This window comes from Molothrus aeneus, chromosome 4, assembly GCF_037042795.1.
Source record: "Molothrus aeneus isolate 106 chromosome 4, BPBGC_Maene_1.0, whole genome shotgun sequence".
In the NCBI taxonomy this organism is placed as follows: domain Eukaryota; kingdom Metazoa; phylum Chordata; class Aves; order Passeriformes; family Icteridae; genus Molothrus; species Molothrus aeneus.
The window spans coordinates 31,256,871-31,269,418 of NC_089649.1; the positions used below are offsets into that span (position 1 = coordinate 31,256,871).

A 12,548-nucleotide genomic window follows, 5' to 3' on the forward strand; every position below is an offset into this window, starting at 1 on the left:
GGATTTGTGATCTACATGACTCTTAGAGAGAACTGTGTGCTGTAATGAGGTTAAAAGAATTGAACTGGAGAATGCCCAAAAGCTGACTATCAAAATTCTTGATTTTCTCTGAATATATAGCAACCTCTTGTCATCTGTACCCTTAAAATCTCTCCAGCATTAAGGGAAACAGCAGAATCATAGTTTGTTGGATTACTTGAATATTTACTTCTGTGTCTCACAGCCCCAAAACCTGCATCATTCCAGAGCATCCTAGGTGCAGTCAACCCAGACTTCTTGTACAAATCCCACAAACTGTAGTTGCTGGGCAGAACAGAGAGTATGTGGATGTTCCAGCATATCATGAGCAATCTGTAAACTGCTGTGGGATGTGACATCCTTTTTATTTCATAGCTTCATTCACAGGCTGCCTTCAAAGCAAGCCTTCAGATACTTTGGTTTTATACAGGAGTAACTTTGGTTGCTCATGTATGGGCCAGAAATACAGATTCTGTTTGCTTTCCCTCATGCCCTTTTCCATATACTTCTCTTTTCATTCCTTACCATGTGTGCTGGTGGAAGGACTGGACATGGTTGTTATACACACCAAACATCTACAAAAGTGGAAACAGCTTACATTTATATTCTTCTAATGACAGTATTTTAAGTTTCTTTGTTTGAATTTCAGTGTTAACAGATGACATTGGCTATTTTATACTTCTCTAAATGTTAACAGGACTAGCATATTAGTAGCTGTGCCAGAGGTGTATTTTTTTAGCTTTTTATTGCAATGGAAAATCAACATTACCTGTGATTTATTACTTTTACATCTTCCAGCAGTCATAATAGGTCAGGAAACTACTTTATATACCTGTTACAAAAATAGGTGCAGATTGGCTTCAATGTCCCAAACTTTTCTTAGATTCTTAACATAATAGAGTTCCAAAAGGTGCTTCTTGAAATGTATACGGAGTCCAGGATATATACAAAATAATTGAGAACTGCAGCTTTTTAAAATATATAAAAATAAATCTCACCTTTATATTCCATTTCCTTTGACATCTCAAGAAAATTTAGTTTATTCGTAGTTGAAACACAGGTACTTCAAGCTTCATGAAAGAGGAAAATAAAAAGGGCAACTAAATAAAATATTTATACTTTATGTGAAAAACTCAAGCATGGAAAATTTTCAAATCATGTTGAAAGACACTGTGCCAAAGAGAAGCAATGTGAAAAGAGGTACCTTCTAAGAACCCAAAGTGTGCTTTTATGTTCAGTTTAGTAACTTTCTATTGAATGAAAATCAAAGTGGTTAGTTCTCCCATTTAAGGAATTGTTTACATGGCTATTGAGGCTTTCATACTTGCCGTGCATTGAAATTCAGGGGATTAACTCCTCTTTTAGATAAGTCTCCAGGTGCTGTGTACCACACAGCACTGAACAGCATATCTTTGTATTTCAGGTGCCAACCACAGCTCTCACTTTTAGACAGACCAAGATCAGCCCCATTAATTTGACTCCTTGTTCTTTCCTGGAGATTCCCTTGTGTTTCTCCATGGAGCTGATCACTGTTCTGATCACTCATAGCTCTGGAATTGTTCTTTGGTCCCAGCACAAGCTCTGGCATACATCTGAGCCGTCTAGGAGCCAAGAATTTAGGGAGAGAGCTTAGCCTATTATGACATTTATCTGACCTCACCTCTGGCTCACAGCAGGTGAACATACAGGAAAAAAAGACAATTCATTCTTTCAGAATGTGCAATATCAATTTGAAATGGATCAAGCACAACAAAGAAATAGGAGTAGGAGTAACAACGACAGTGTCTAGGTCTAGGAGTGATTTCAGCTCCATGATCTGGAAAAATGTGTCTACTCCTTGATTATGTCTCGGAGCGAGGTTTGGAATACAGTGAGCTGTAAGTCCCCACTCTGGAAGATTAGAGAGTAAAAGCTGAAGGACACATCACATGGACTTCACCTGTGACACTGCTTTGACAGTCGGCCATAAAGCAGTGGAAGGGTAGCAAAGTGGTTTTGCAGAGTGGGGCTACTGCCAGTTGTTAGTCACACTTGTGCCAAATCTTTACTTTAAATGTTGATACTTAGGCAATCATTTTACAAAAATCCTGTCCTTGACATTGGCTGTTCCCTGTTTGAAATTCTTCTGCTGGTGACTGTGTAACTGAAAGATTATTGTCTTTTCCCATGTATCTCCCTGGGAGTTTTTCTCCAAAAGGTCAATATATCCCCGCTGTTTCTGAGGCATATCTGCTGAAACTGCAGCTCTGCATCCATTGAAGGAGATGGTGGGGCAGTCTTTCAGAGTCAGTCATCTCTCTTGCTCTTTTCTTATCCACACTCTTTCAAAGCAGTCTCTTCCAATTTCATTATCTTGAACCCTGCAAAATTCTTACAGAGTTTGCCTTCAAGCATTGTGGTTTTTTGTCAGTGTCCACCAACAGCTGGAATGAATTGACACCCAGATTGTTGCCTCTTCATGTTCTAATTTGGAGATGTTGATATAGCAACAAAAACATGAATTTGAAACAAGCTGAAAAACTGAAGGAGGAAATTCCAGGCTAAGTGCATCCCACGGAATTCATTACTAAGAGTGTCATTTTGTCTGGAGGTCTCCAAGAGAAAAGGCAGCTGTTCAAGCACTTCACAGCTCACATGAAATCAAGTTCAGTGTGCCTCCACAAATTGATGATCGACAGATGCTCGTGAAAGGTGGAGAATTTCCCAGACAGCACATTGAAAATATTTTCACTTCACTTTCTATGTTGGCAGAAAACAATATGCAAAGCCTGGTGGTAGCACTCGCTTGCAGGGCAGTGAGAGAACAACATTTAAAATATGCAGTAATGTTCTGGACTTAAGATGCAAAGAGTTGTATGAATTTTAGAGCATAAATAAAAAAATTGTGGGTTGCAACTCTATCCTGCAAACGAGGTTTCTCTTTCTATGTTAAATGTACAGTAAATAGCAACTTGGATCCTTGATAATTGCTTCACAGTCAAAGTTGAATCAAGTGTTGTGTTTTAAGTGTGACTTCGATCTCACTGTTCTCTTTAATATCCTGGTATGTCTATCAGTTTATAATTTAGTCTATCAGTTGGTATGTCTATCAGTTTATAATTTAGCTTTCCTCTCCATATCACAATTTGTCTGGTTGAAATGTAAAGTTAAATATGTGAGATATCTGGGAGAATAGCAGGGAAAAAAAAATCTCTTCCCTTTTTTGAACAACTTTTCCTGATAAATTATTACAACAGCTATGGTATTTCTGTTTATTTTGTGGAGTTTTTTAATTATTGTCAGAAGAAAAGATATATTTAAGTTTGGTCTTTCAAGCATTTAAATCTTTACTTTAAAATTTGAACTTTGTCAGGCCCTGTAAACTTGATTTTATGGTGTCAGAACTAGGGTTTTGCACTGATAATAAGGACAAAGATTTATGTTTATTTAGACATGCTTATTTGTATTTGGCTCCTGAACTCATATTTGAAGAGTAGATTATAGAGACAAGAATTAGAAGGAATGAAACTGGATGAGGTACCAGAATGAGAAACACACAGAAGGTCTTTAATCATCTGAATGTTTCAAAATACAGCATAATCAAGCACGACTTCTTACTATCTGGAGTAATTTATAATCGTCCTTATTTTTATGCCACTCATTGTTCAAATGTTGACATGGTGGATATAACATTTTGGGCTACCTGAAAAGCCTGCTGTGATGGCAGTTCTACAGAGAATAAGGCAAATGTGTAGAAGTATGAGCACTAGGAGAAAGGGGATGTTCAGATTGGACAAAATATGTGCTCACTTTCTTCATAAATAGTGAGTGAATGCCTTATAATCATGTTTTTAATTTCTCCTTCCAGAACCTGGATGCTCTGCATGACCACCTTGCTACAATTTACCCAGGAATGCGAGCCCCTTCCTTCAGATGCACGGATGCAGAGAAGGGGAAGGGACTCATTCTGCATTACTATTCTGAAAGAGAAGGTCTGCAGGATATTGTCATTGGCATCATCAAAACAGTAGCTCAACAGATCCATGGTACAGAAATAGACATGAAGGTAATGTCTGAAAATTTATGTCAATAGGAAAAAACCAAGAAAATTAAGGTGAAGTGATGGCAAACAGTAAATTTCACTGTTGCTGTCTTCTGTGAAGAAATGGCATTAGTACTGACTCTCAGGAAGAGCCATCATCATTTGTGTTGCTTGAAGGACACAGCTATGTACTGAGAAGGCCAGCTCTAATTGGCAGCCAGACCTGACTGGGAACGGTACAGAACAATATCCCCTTATTCAGAAAAGGATTGTAAAGAGCACATGTACAGAAATTAATATTGGCTCATTTGAGGTGCTTCTTTCCCCATTTATTTTATGTTTGGCATATATTTCTTACTGTCTGCTGTGTTCTCTGAGAACACAGACATTTCCTCTTTGTTTTATATTCTTCATCTGTGTGCAGACTGATGTGAGGCTGATCTTCATTGGTGAGGCCTGGGCAGCAAGCACTGTTTTCCTCCCAGGCAGCATGCCAAGTTCTTCCCAGAAAGAAAGATAGGTTTGTGGGTTTCTTGTTGTCATTGCATGGAAGTGTGACTGGATATGCACCTAGAGCCTCAGAAGTGAAAAAAATGTTCCTCAGCGACAGAGTTTATGTAATGACATGATTGCTCTCTCGCTTGTAAAATGGGAAAGAGATTTCTTCTTTGCCCATACAGAGCAACAGAAAGATTCACTTGATCAGGTCCTGTATATGTAATAGTATAAAATCAGAGTTTGGTCTAAGGTGTGGGGGGAGAAACAAAAAATAAAATCTTTTTTCTATTAGAAATATTACAACTAATATAACTTTTTTTTCATTAAGTAGAAAAGAATCTAAGCAGATACACCACTCAGTCTTTGAGTTCTTTAAATATTCCCTAGTCATACTACATTTCTAGCACAGTTTCTTTGTATGCTCTCTGAGAAAATCCTTTCATTATTTTATCGCAAAAACATGATCTTGCTCAGGTAAGAGATTTGCAAGCAATCCAATGACAAAGATATTTTTACAGCTGAATTGGAGTATTTGCCTTTTAGATATCCTGCTCTAAGCTAGCTCAGGTTTATAGTAGATGTCTAGTTGTGTATAGTGTGTGATATACTTGTGTCCTTGTTTGGATTCTATTTTGTAGAAAACCACAGTTCAAACTTTGCAGCAGGTGTTAGTAATCAGATACAGAAGGATACAACACAATCAAAACAATCCTCTTTTTAGTTCCCTGTTTATTTGAAGTGTTGAGACAGACAAGGAGCACCATGTTGGAAAGTTGGCTGCAAAAGTGCTGAAGCTGTTGCTTGACAAGCATTTCTTTTGGTAGCAGTTTAAGCAGTCCCTGTACTCTCAGTGCTGAAGTTTGTCCTTCAGCAGCTTCTTCAGCTCTGCCTTCCAGCTGGTGTCAAGTTATAAAATAAACTATACTGAGGAAGTGAACTGGATTCAAAACAACAGGGTTTCTTTTTTGGATTTTTTAATCTTCATGTGTTCCTTTACCTGGCTTACAGTCCTGTCTCTCAGAGGTTCACAAAGAGGCAAAAGTGATCCATGGGGCAGAGGAGAAATCTGGGTTGTCCAAAGCAGCTAGCAGCACAAACTTTTGATAAACTGTCCTCTCAATCTGAAGGTTACTTTGCTGACAAAATTGTATTAATATCCATCTAGAACTTCTCACAAATAATATATGTTCTAAAGAGGTTTAAATATTTATTATGTATTTACTTCTTATTTTAATTTGACTGTTTTAGGCTTTTCTGGAAATTTTACAGTTGTACTGTAAGTAAAGAGGTATTTAATACTATTAGTCAAACCTACTGTAAATGAATGCAAAGTCTAATTTAAACCTACACTGTTCTTCTAGACTGTCTGAGGTAGAAGCAAATAGGTGCCTAAAAATAGTATTAAACTCTAAACGGAAGAAAGTTTATATTGTCTTATTCTGTCTGTTACCCCAGTTTTAGACTTCTCCCTGTTGTACCCTTAACCCTGAACATTTTCACGCCTCTCCTGATTAATAAAGCCTATGTCTTGACATCTCTAGGACATTACACACTGCTGTACTCCACAGGTACTCACAAACTTCAGTGGTAGATAAGGAGAGAATTTATTCTCTAAAAATGAAAAAAACCCCTGAAATTTGCAGCTTATCCACACATGCTGAAGTCTTCCTCTGTTACTCCACAGGTCAGATATTAATCAGGAATGGTATGAAGTACCATTACTTTTAAAGTAAAGTCTGGCATTGTAATAAGTAGGTAGCTTCACTGTTCAAAATACTGAGAATAGGAGAAAAAGTAGAGCAACTTCATCTCCATTCTTTGCCTCATAATTTAGTGAATTAATGCTGTTGTGTTTTAGTCTGTTAGCAATGTATTGTTTGAAACAGCACAGCACAGAAGAACAATGGAATTGCTTTTAATTCCTTCAGGTTTTGTGGACCAATCAGTGCACAATGTAAAATTTTTGGTTTTGCTTAAGGAAGAATGGGGTTTTTTTTGAATCTGATAAAAACCTATAAAAACCTCAGTGCCTAGCTCAAAGTTTCCAATGTTATTACAGGAGTTGTCTTCTGACTTGCAGAAAGATTCTGAGTTGTCCTTTCAAATGTCTTTATCCAAACATCTTACATGACAGTCCAATACAGGACTGACTTAGTAAGTTCTGCAGTTCTCTTTATATTAGTATAATGTTGATATCTGCAATTTGATGTTTAAGACTTTGTTATCCACTTTTCTTCTCCGTCTGTTTTAAAGAAATGCTTATATAAATCTGCTTGAGAGAATACAGGCTTCTAATTCTGTATTTTCGGGAAACTTTGGTTGAATTTGTCTAATACATTACAATCTGTATAGGTGGTAGCAGAGATTAATTGGTTTTGATAATGCTGGCTTTGTTTCATTAAGTGGTTAGATTTTGTTTCATGGGTTACAGAATGGCTGAGGTTGGAAGGAACTTCTGGAGGCCATTTTGTTCAACCTCACCTGCTCGTGCCTGGCCACCTAGGGCCAGTTGTTCTGGGCCATGCTCAGACATCTTTCAGCTATCTCTAGGGATGGAGACTCTGCAAATTATTTGGACAACAGGTGCCAGTGCTCCATTTCTCTCACAGTAGAAAAGTGTTTCCTGATATTAAGACAACACATCCTGTGTTTCAGTTTGTGCCCATTGCCTCTTGTCCATCTGCTCTCCAGGCTGAACAGTGCTGGCTGTCTCAGCCTTTCCTCTTCTGAGAGATGCTCCAGTGCCTTGATCTTAGCAGCCCTCCCTAGAGGGAGTGGACTCTGTCTCGTAGCTCTGTATCTCTCTTGTGCTGAGGAACCCACAGCTGGACACAGCACTCTAGGTGTGGCCTTTCCAGTGCTGAGGAGAGGGGAAGGATCACCTTCCTCAACCTGCAGAGAAAACCAGCTAATGATCACAAGAGGAAACTAAATATTAAAGAACTATTGTTCTTGTTTTGTCTCACATTGTTTCTTTTGGTAGAGAAATAGCCGAATAGAAAAAAGTTTTAATTCTATCACCCTTCTTCAGCCTCACACACAACAATTTTGTGTGTGTGTGTATATATATATATATATATATATATATATATATATATATATATATATATATCTAAAACCATACATCTTCTTTTAAAATTAAGCAGGGCTTCCTTTTTCCAGAATGGTGTTCTTCAGGAAGTGTACATTCTCTTTTAACACCTAGAGTATGTGCATGCAGAAGGAAAGGGGGGATGGGGTTGGGGGGAAGTGTAATTTTGTTTCTGTTAGATGTTGTTAGCCCTGAAAGGAAACCAATTTGTTTTGAACTTGGATTCAAAATTCCGGTTGAATAGTTCTGGAAAGCCCAAGTTGACATTAATTGATTAATTAGTTCAAATCCAATTTTCCTTATCTTCTCTGATATGGTAATCCATTTTTAGCAAATAGAGCTAAGACTAAATCATTTTTGCAGCAGGTATTGTCTCAAAAATTGTTGCTGACTTTGTGTATGTGCTGAGAATGTTCATGTTCTGCCAGTCTCAGTATGAGAACTAAAAAATCATCACAATGCTGGTGACAAACTTTGTAATGAGATCTCTGTTAGCAGCCTCCTGGCTATGCCTTCTCTTGCTTCACTTGTCAGAGGTTGTTTGTATATAAATGAAGGTGACCTGTGAAGGTGAAGTCAGGACAGGGATTCCCTCAAGGCTACTAATGGTATGGTCAACAAAGAGTGTTGTACATAATCCAGCAAAGCCCAAAGAACTGTTAGGAGAGCAGACTTCTGCATTTCTGTTATTTGAGAGCAGACTATCAAAATCTTTTACATCGGGAAGATGTTTTACAATATAAAAACAGAAAAGAACAGAGGAAGTCCTTGACAAGATGGTAATTTCAGGCTTACTAATGGCAGTGTGAAAAAACAAAGTGAAGATGTGACCAGCTGGAGAGCTGGTCTAAAAAATACTTGGGGACTTGTAATGGAAGATGAGCAATACTGGTCCACACATTACAATCAATGCTAACTGTGCGTGAAGATAAGTCAGTCATGGAGCATGGTCAGTCTCTAATTTTGGCACTGGGGCAGCTGTAAACTTCGCTATCTCCAGGCACAGTGGTTTGGTGAAGTGAGACAGTCTGCTCTGAAGCCAGCTGCCAGGGACAGATATCCCCATGGTTCTATCTTTGGGTATGCAAAACTGAAAGTTTTCCACTGCCATTTCCGCAGTGAACTCCTTTGTTTTGGGATCATTCTGAAGCAGCTACAGCGAACTTTGTTAAGCAGCATTGCACAGTCAGTTTTGATCAGAAGAGATCAAAAATTTCATGCTGTATTGGTCTTTAAAGGGCAAAACCCCTCTGTTTTTGTATTAATTTTCACGATCTCATCAAAAAAGAGCCCTGTCCACGGACATTCTATCCTGCCATGGTGAAATACGAGTGTGTCCTGGGGATATGCTCAGATCTACAGAACTGAGTCTTGTAGACACATAGTGACAGCTTAACAGATAGCATGTGCTCATTACATATTCTGTATCACAGCAGTACTTCTTGATTTAATATCTTGTGGGAAGCTCACCAAATACATTAAACCACACTCATTTTAAGATAACTTTTCTCTCAGTTATCATTCCCTGAAATATTGGTGTGACTTTTCACTTGATTAGGAAAGGACAAACTCTGGAGCTACATCTCCTGGAAGGCACAGGCAGGTTAGCAGTAAGATGTTATATATTCTCTTTGAAACCAAGATAATGATTTCTCCCTTAAAACTGCAGTTTTAACTGCAGTTACTATGGTGATTGAGCTCTTAGACATTGTGAACTGATGTCACTTCACCAGCTAAGACTGCAGGGGGAGGAAGAATTAGACTTGATTGCTGGCTTTGTTGCTTTGTGACTGAACTTTGCTTTGTCAAGCATTTATCAGAGGCTTCTTCAACAATATTTAAATGATACTGAAATTGTGTGGCTTGCAAACTTTGCTTGCAGAATGAAACAGTAGATAAGTTCTATTCTACTTAAGCTTATCAGAGTATTTAGGGCAGGTCCTTATGCCAAACAAATACCTGTCCAGTTAGTTTGGATCTATAGGTGCAAGGGTGAAGGAACAGAATTTAACAAATTAACAGTCAAAAGTGCTAATTTTGAATTTGCTGACAAGCTGAATGACGTAATGAGATAGGAAGATTAGATAGTTCATAAGTTGTGTGAGCAGAAAGGACATAATGAAGTTGCATATCCATTGGGAAGTTAATTAGGGATGCATCAGTAGATTTTGTAGCTTGGAGAGGGGTATGATTAAAGCATCTGTTAATAAGTGTCTGTGCATAAATGATCAGAATAAAATTGCATAAACCAGCCATGTCCACAGCATATCATGTTTACCAGGACTGTGCTGCTGGCTCTGTCTGCCTTGTAGGTCTGACGCATGTCCATGTGTTTGGCCTGGTGTTCATTTGCTGCACTAGCATGTTGCACTAAAACAGCAGGCATTTCTAGATGCCCTGGAGTCTGGTCAAAAATAGTGTTTCAAATGAACTTGAAGATGCTTGGGAAATCTGCAGCTTTTCACTGTTACTGACACAGTTCTAATCTGTAAAGGTTAGGAAAATAGCCCAGCATGTGTGAGGACTGACTTTGTCACTGTGTGAGCTTGTAGGATCTGCAGAGGGTCATGGCTCAAACTAGCTAGATGTCTGGAAGCATGTAGCAGTTCTATTTTTATAGGTAGTTTTCTTAATCTAATCCTGAGTTTTGTTCACTGATGCATCATTCATTTATAATAAATGAAGTAAAATGGGAAGTTATTAAAAGCAACCTGTTAAATGCTGCATTGTAGCAGGAAAAAGTCTGTAAGTACAGGTTGGTAACAGAATACTAGTGTGCAGTGACTAAGATGGCTATAAGGAGATAATCTGTCTGGAAGGTGATGTGTTGTTAATATGAACATTTCCTTAACAATTATTAGCTTCTTTAAAATCAGCTTTGCTGAATTAAGAAGGTTTTTATCCAAAATATGCAGGGTTTTTTTTCCATTTGTGGCAAGAGCAACGCTTTAAAGTAAGATCCAAGACTGGAAATAATCTGGAAGCATAGATCAGTTCTAGAGATAAATCTTCACAATTTTAAAAAGGTTTCTGTCTGTAATCTCAGCTTTCTCTGGCCACAGTAATGGTACTGTTAAAATAAAACCTGTGAGAATGTGCACGAATGATAGAAAGTAAGAACTAAGACTCTTGACTGCCTTCTGATAATCTTCAATATGACCACAGTCTCTCACAATTTCAGGGATAATGATTTAAAAGGAAGATGCAGAAAACCTTTAAATTCTAAATTCAGAGGAAAACTAGGTGTTCATCTACTATGTTCCATTCTCCTAGACAAACCCACTTAATATGTTTTCCTCTGATGACCACCATTCATTTTTTCTGAGGCTTACCCCTTCTTAGGTCATAATTTCCCACTTATCTTTGTCATACACTGAGATGTGGATTACCAGTACAGTTTTTGAGGCAGTTAGGTTTTCTCATCATCAACATTTGAATTTATTTGTACATCCAGCTTTGGGTACCCACATTAGCTGGTAAATTTAGTAGGCTGATCTTTCTCTAAGTTACTTACATGAGCAATAGAAAGAGGAGAATAATGCAGCACACAGCTATAGAGCACCTAAATTGGCCTCTTCCTCTAAATGACCTCCAGAAGAGCCTCTCTTTCCTTCAAATGAGCAATTTGTAGATCAAAGAGCACTGCCACCTTAAATCCACCTTAAATTAATCATCATTTAACAATAAAATACTGTTTTGTTGTTTTACATTCCTCCATTTGTTTAGGAGCAAATAAAGGCATCAGCACTCCCTAGCCCATCAAGTACTATTTTTGGCAGTTTTGGATATGAAATATTTAATAAACTTAACATCTCTGGGATCAGATGCAGTGTTTGTGCCTATCTGTTCTGTTTTCAAATTGTAACTGTTAATCTCTGTGGTTAAGACTATGTGTAAAGAGAAAAATCAGGATGCTTTAGAAATTTTAAGAAGTCTTTTTTTTTTTTTGCTTCAGTGACTTTAGAATCAGAGTCAACATGAAAGTAGAATCAGGTGGACCATGTTCCAGAAAAACACTGCTAAACAATACTATGTAAATAGAATTAGAATTGTTCTTTTCCAGTCATTAAGTCTAATTAAATTTGAAAAGAGGTGGATTTAGCTTCTCAGGGTAAATGATGGTATTCTACTAGTTATTGGCTTAAATTATATTGTCATACAGGACTCCTGCTGCAAACAAACTAATCCCTATTAATTTCATATTTTTTACTAACTTTGAGTAAAATTACTGAAGAGTGTAATGCTGTGTTAAGGACACCTTTTTGATATTCCACTGATGTAGATGATTCTAGTTTTGCTGTCATTTCCTTTAATATGGAATACAGCCCAGAGAAGATTGCTTTTAGTTTTGTCTGTTGGCTTTGATCTTGCAGTCTGCTGGAATGTATGAGGACTGTATATCCTAACATGTGCTCCATGCACTTTCCTTCTTGTTGTCAGTGACACACCCACCCTCTTAGCACTATTTAGTCATCACTAAACAGTCAGCACTATTTGCTGTTGTGTTATAGACCTTGCAAACAACTTTGATCAAAATAAGGATTATGGGGTTCTGTGGGATTCAAAGCTCACACAGGTTCATTTCAGGGGAAGGGGCCACCCTGTTTTTAGGCAAGAAAAAAAGCAAGCACAACCTGAGCCTTGACCCCTCGTTTCAGGATTTGCATTTCACTCAGGCTTAATAAATTGTATTTGGGTGATCTTCAACATGTTGCTCTTGTAGAGAGCAACTGTGGCTAAGCAACGGCATAGTTATTCAGACATTTAGAGATAACAAAGTAATTACCAAGACTGTGAAATCAGAAATTCTTACCAGAATATGGTATTTTTCAATATGTGAATATAATTCTTGAAATTTATCTTTCTCCTCTAAATACATTCCTGTCCCCATAGTAGCACTCCATTTGCTAATGAGTAGCA

The 12,548-nt window shown here is 37.7% G+C and overlaps 1 protein-coding gene across 1 annotated transcript in view; it reads left to right on the forward strand.

The window, feature by feature from the left end:
- The window catches only part of GUCY1B1 (guanylate cyclase 1 soluble subunit beta 1), a 42,055-nt gene that overhangs the window by 17,623 nt on the left and 11,884 nt on the right, over window positions 1-12,548 (forward strand). Inside the window, exon 5 of the mRNA XM_066548208.1 lies at window positions 3,866-4,063. Coding sequence (XP_066404305.1) covers window positions 3,866-4,063 — 198 coding nt within the window. The remainder of the gene's footprint in view (window positions 1-3,865; window positions 4,064-12,548) is intronic.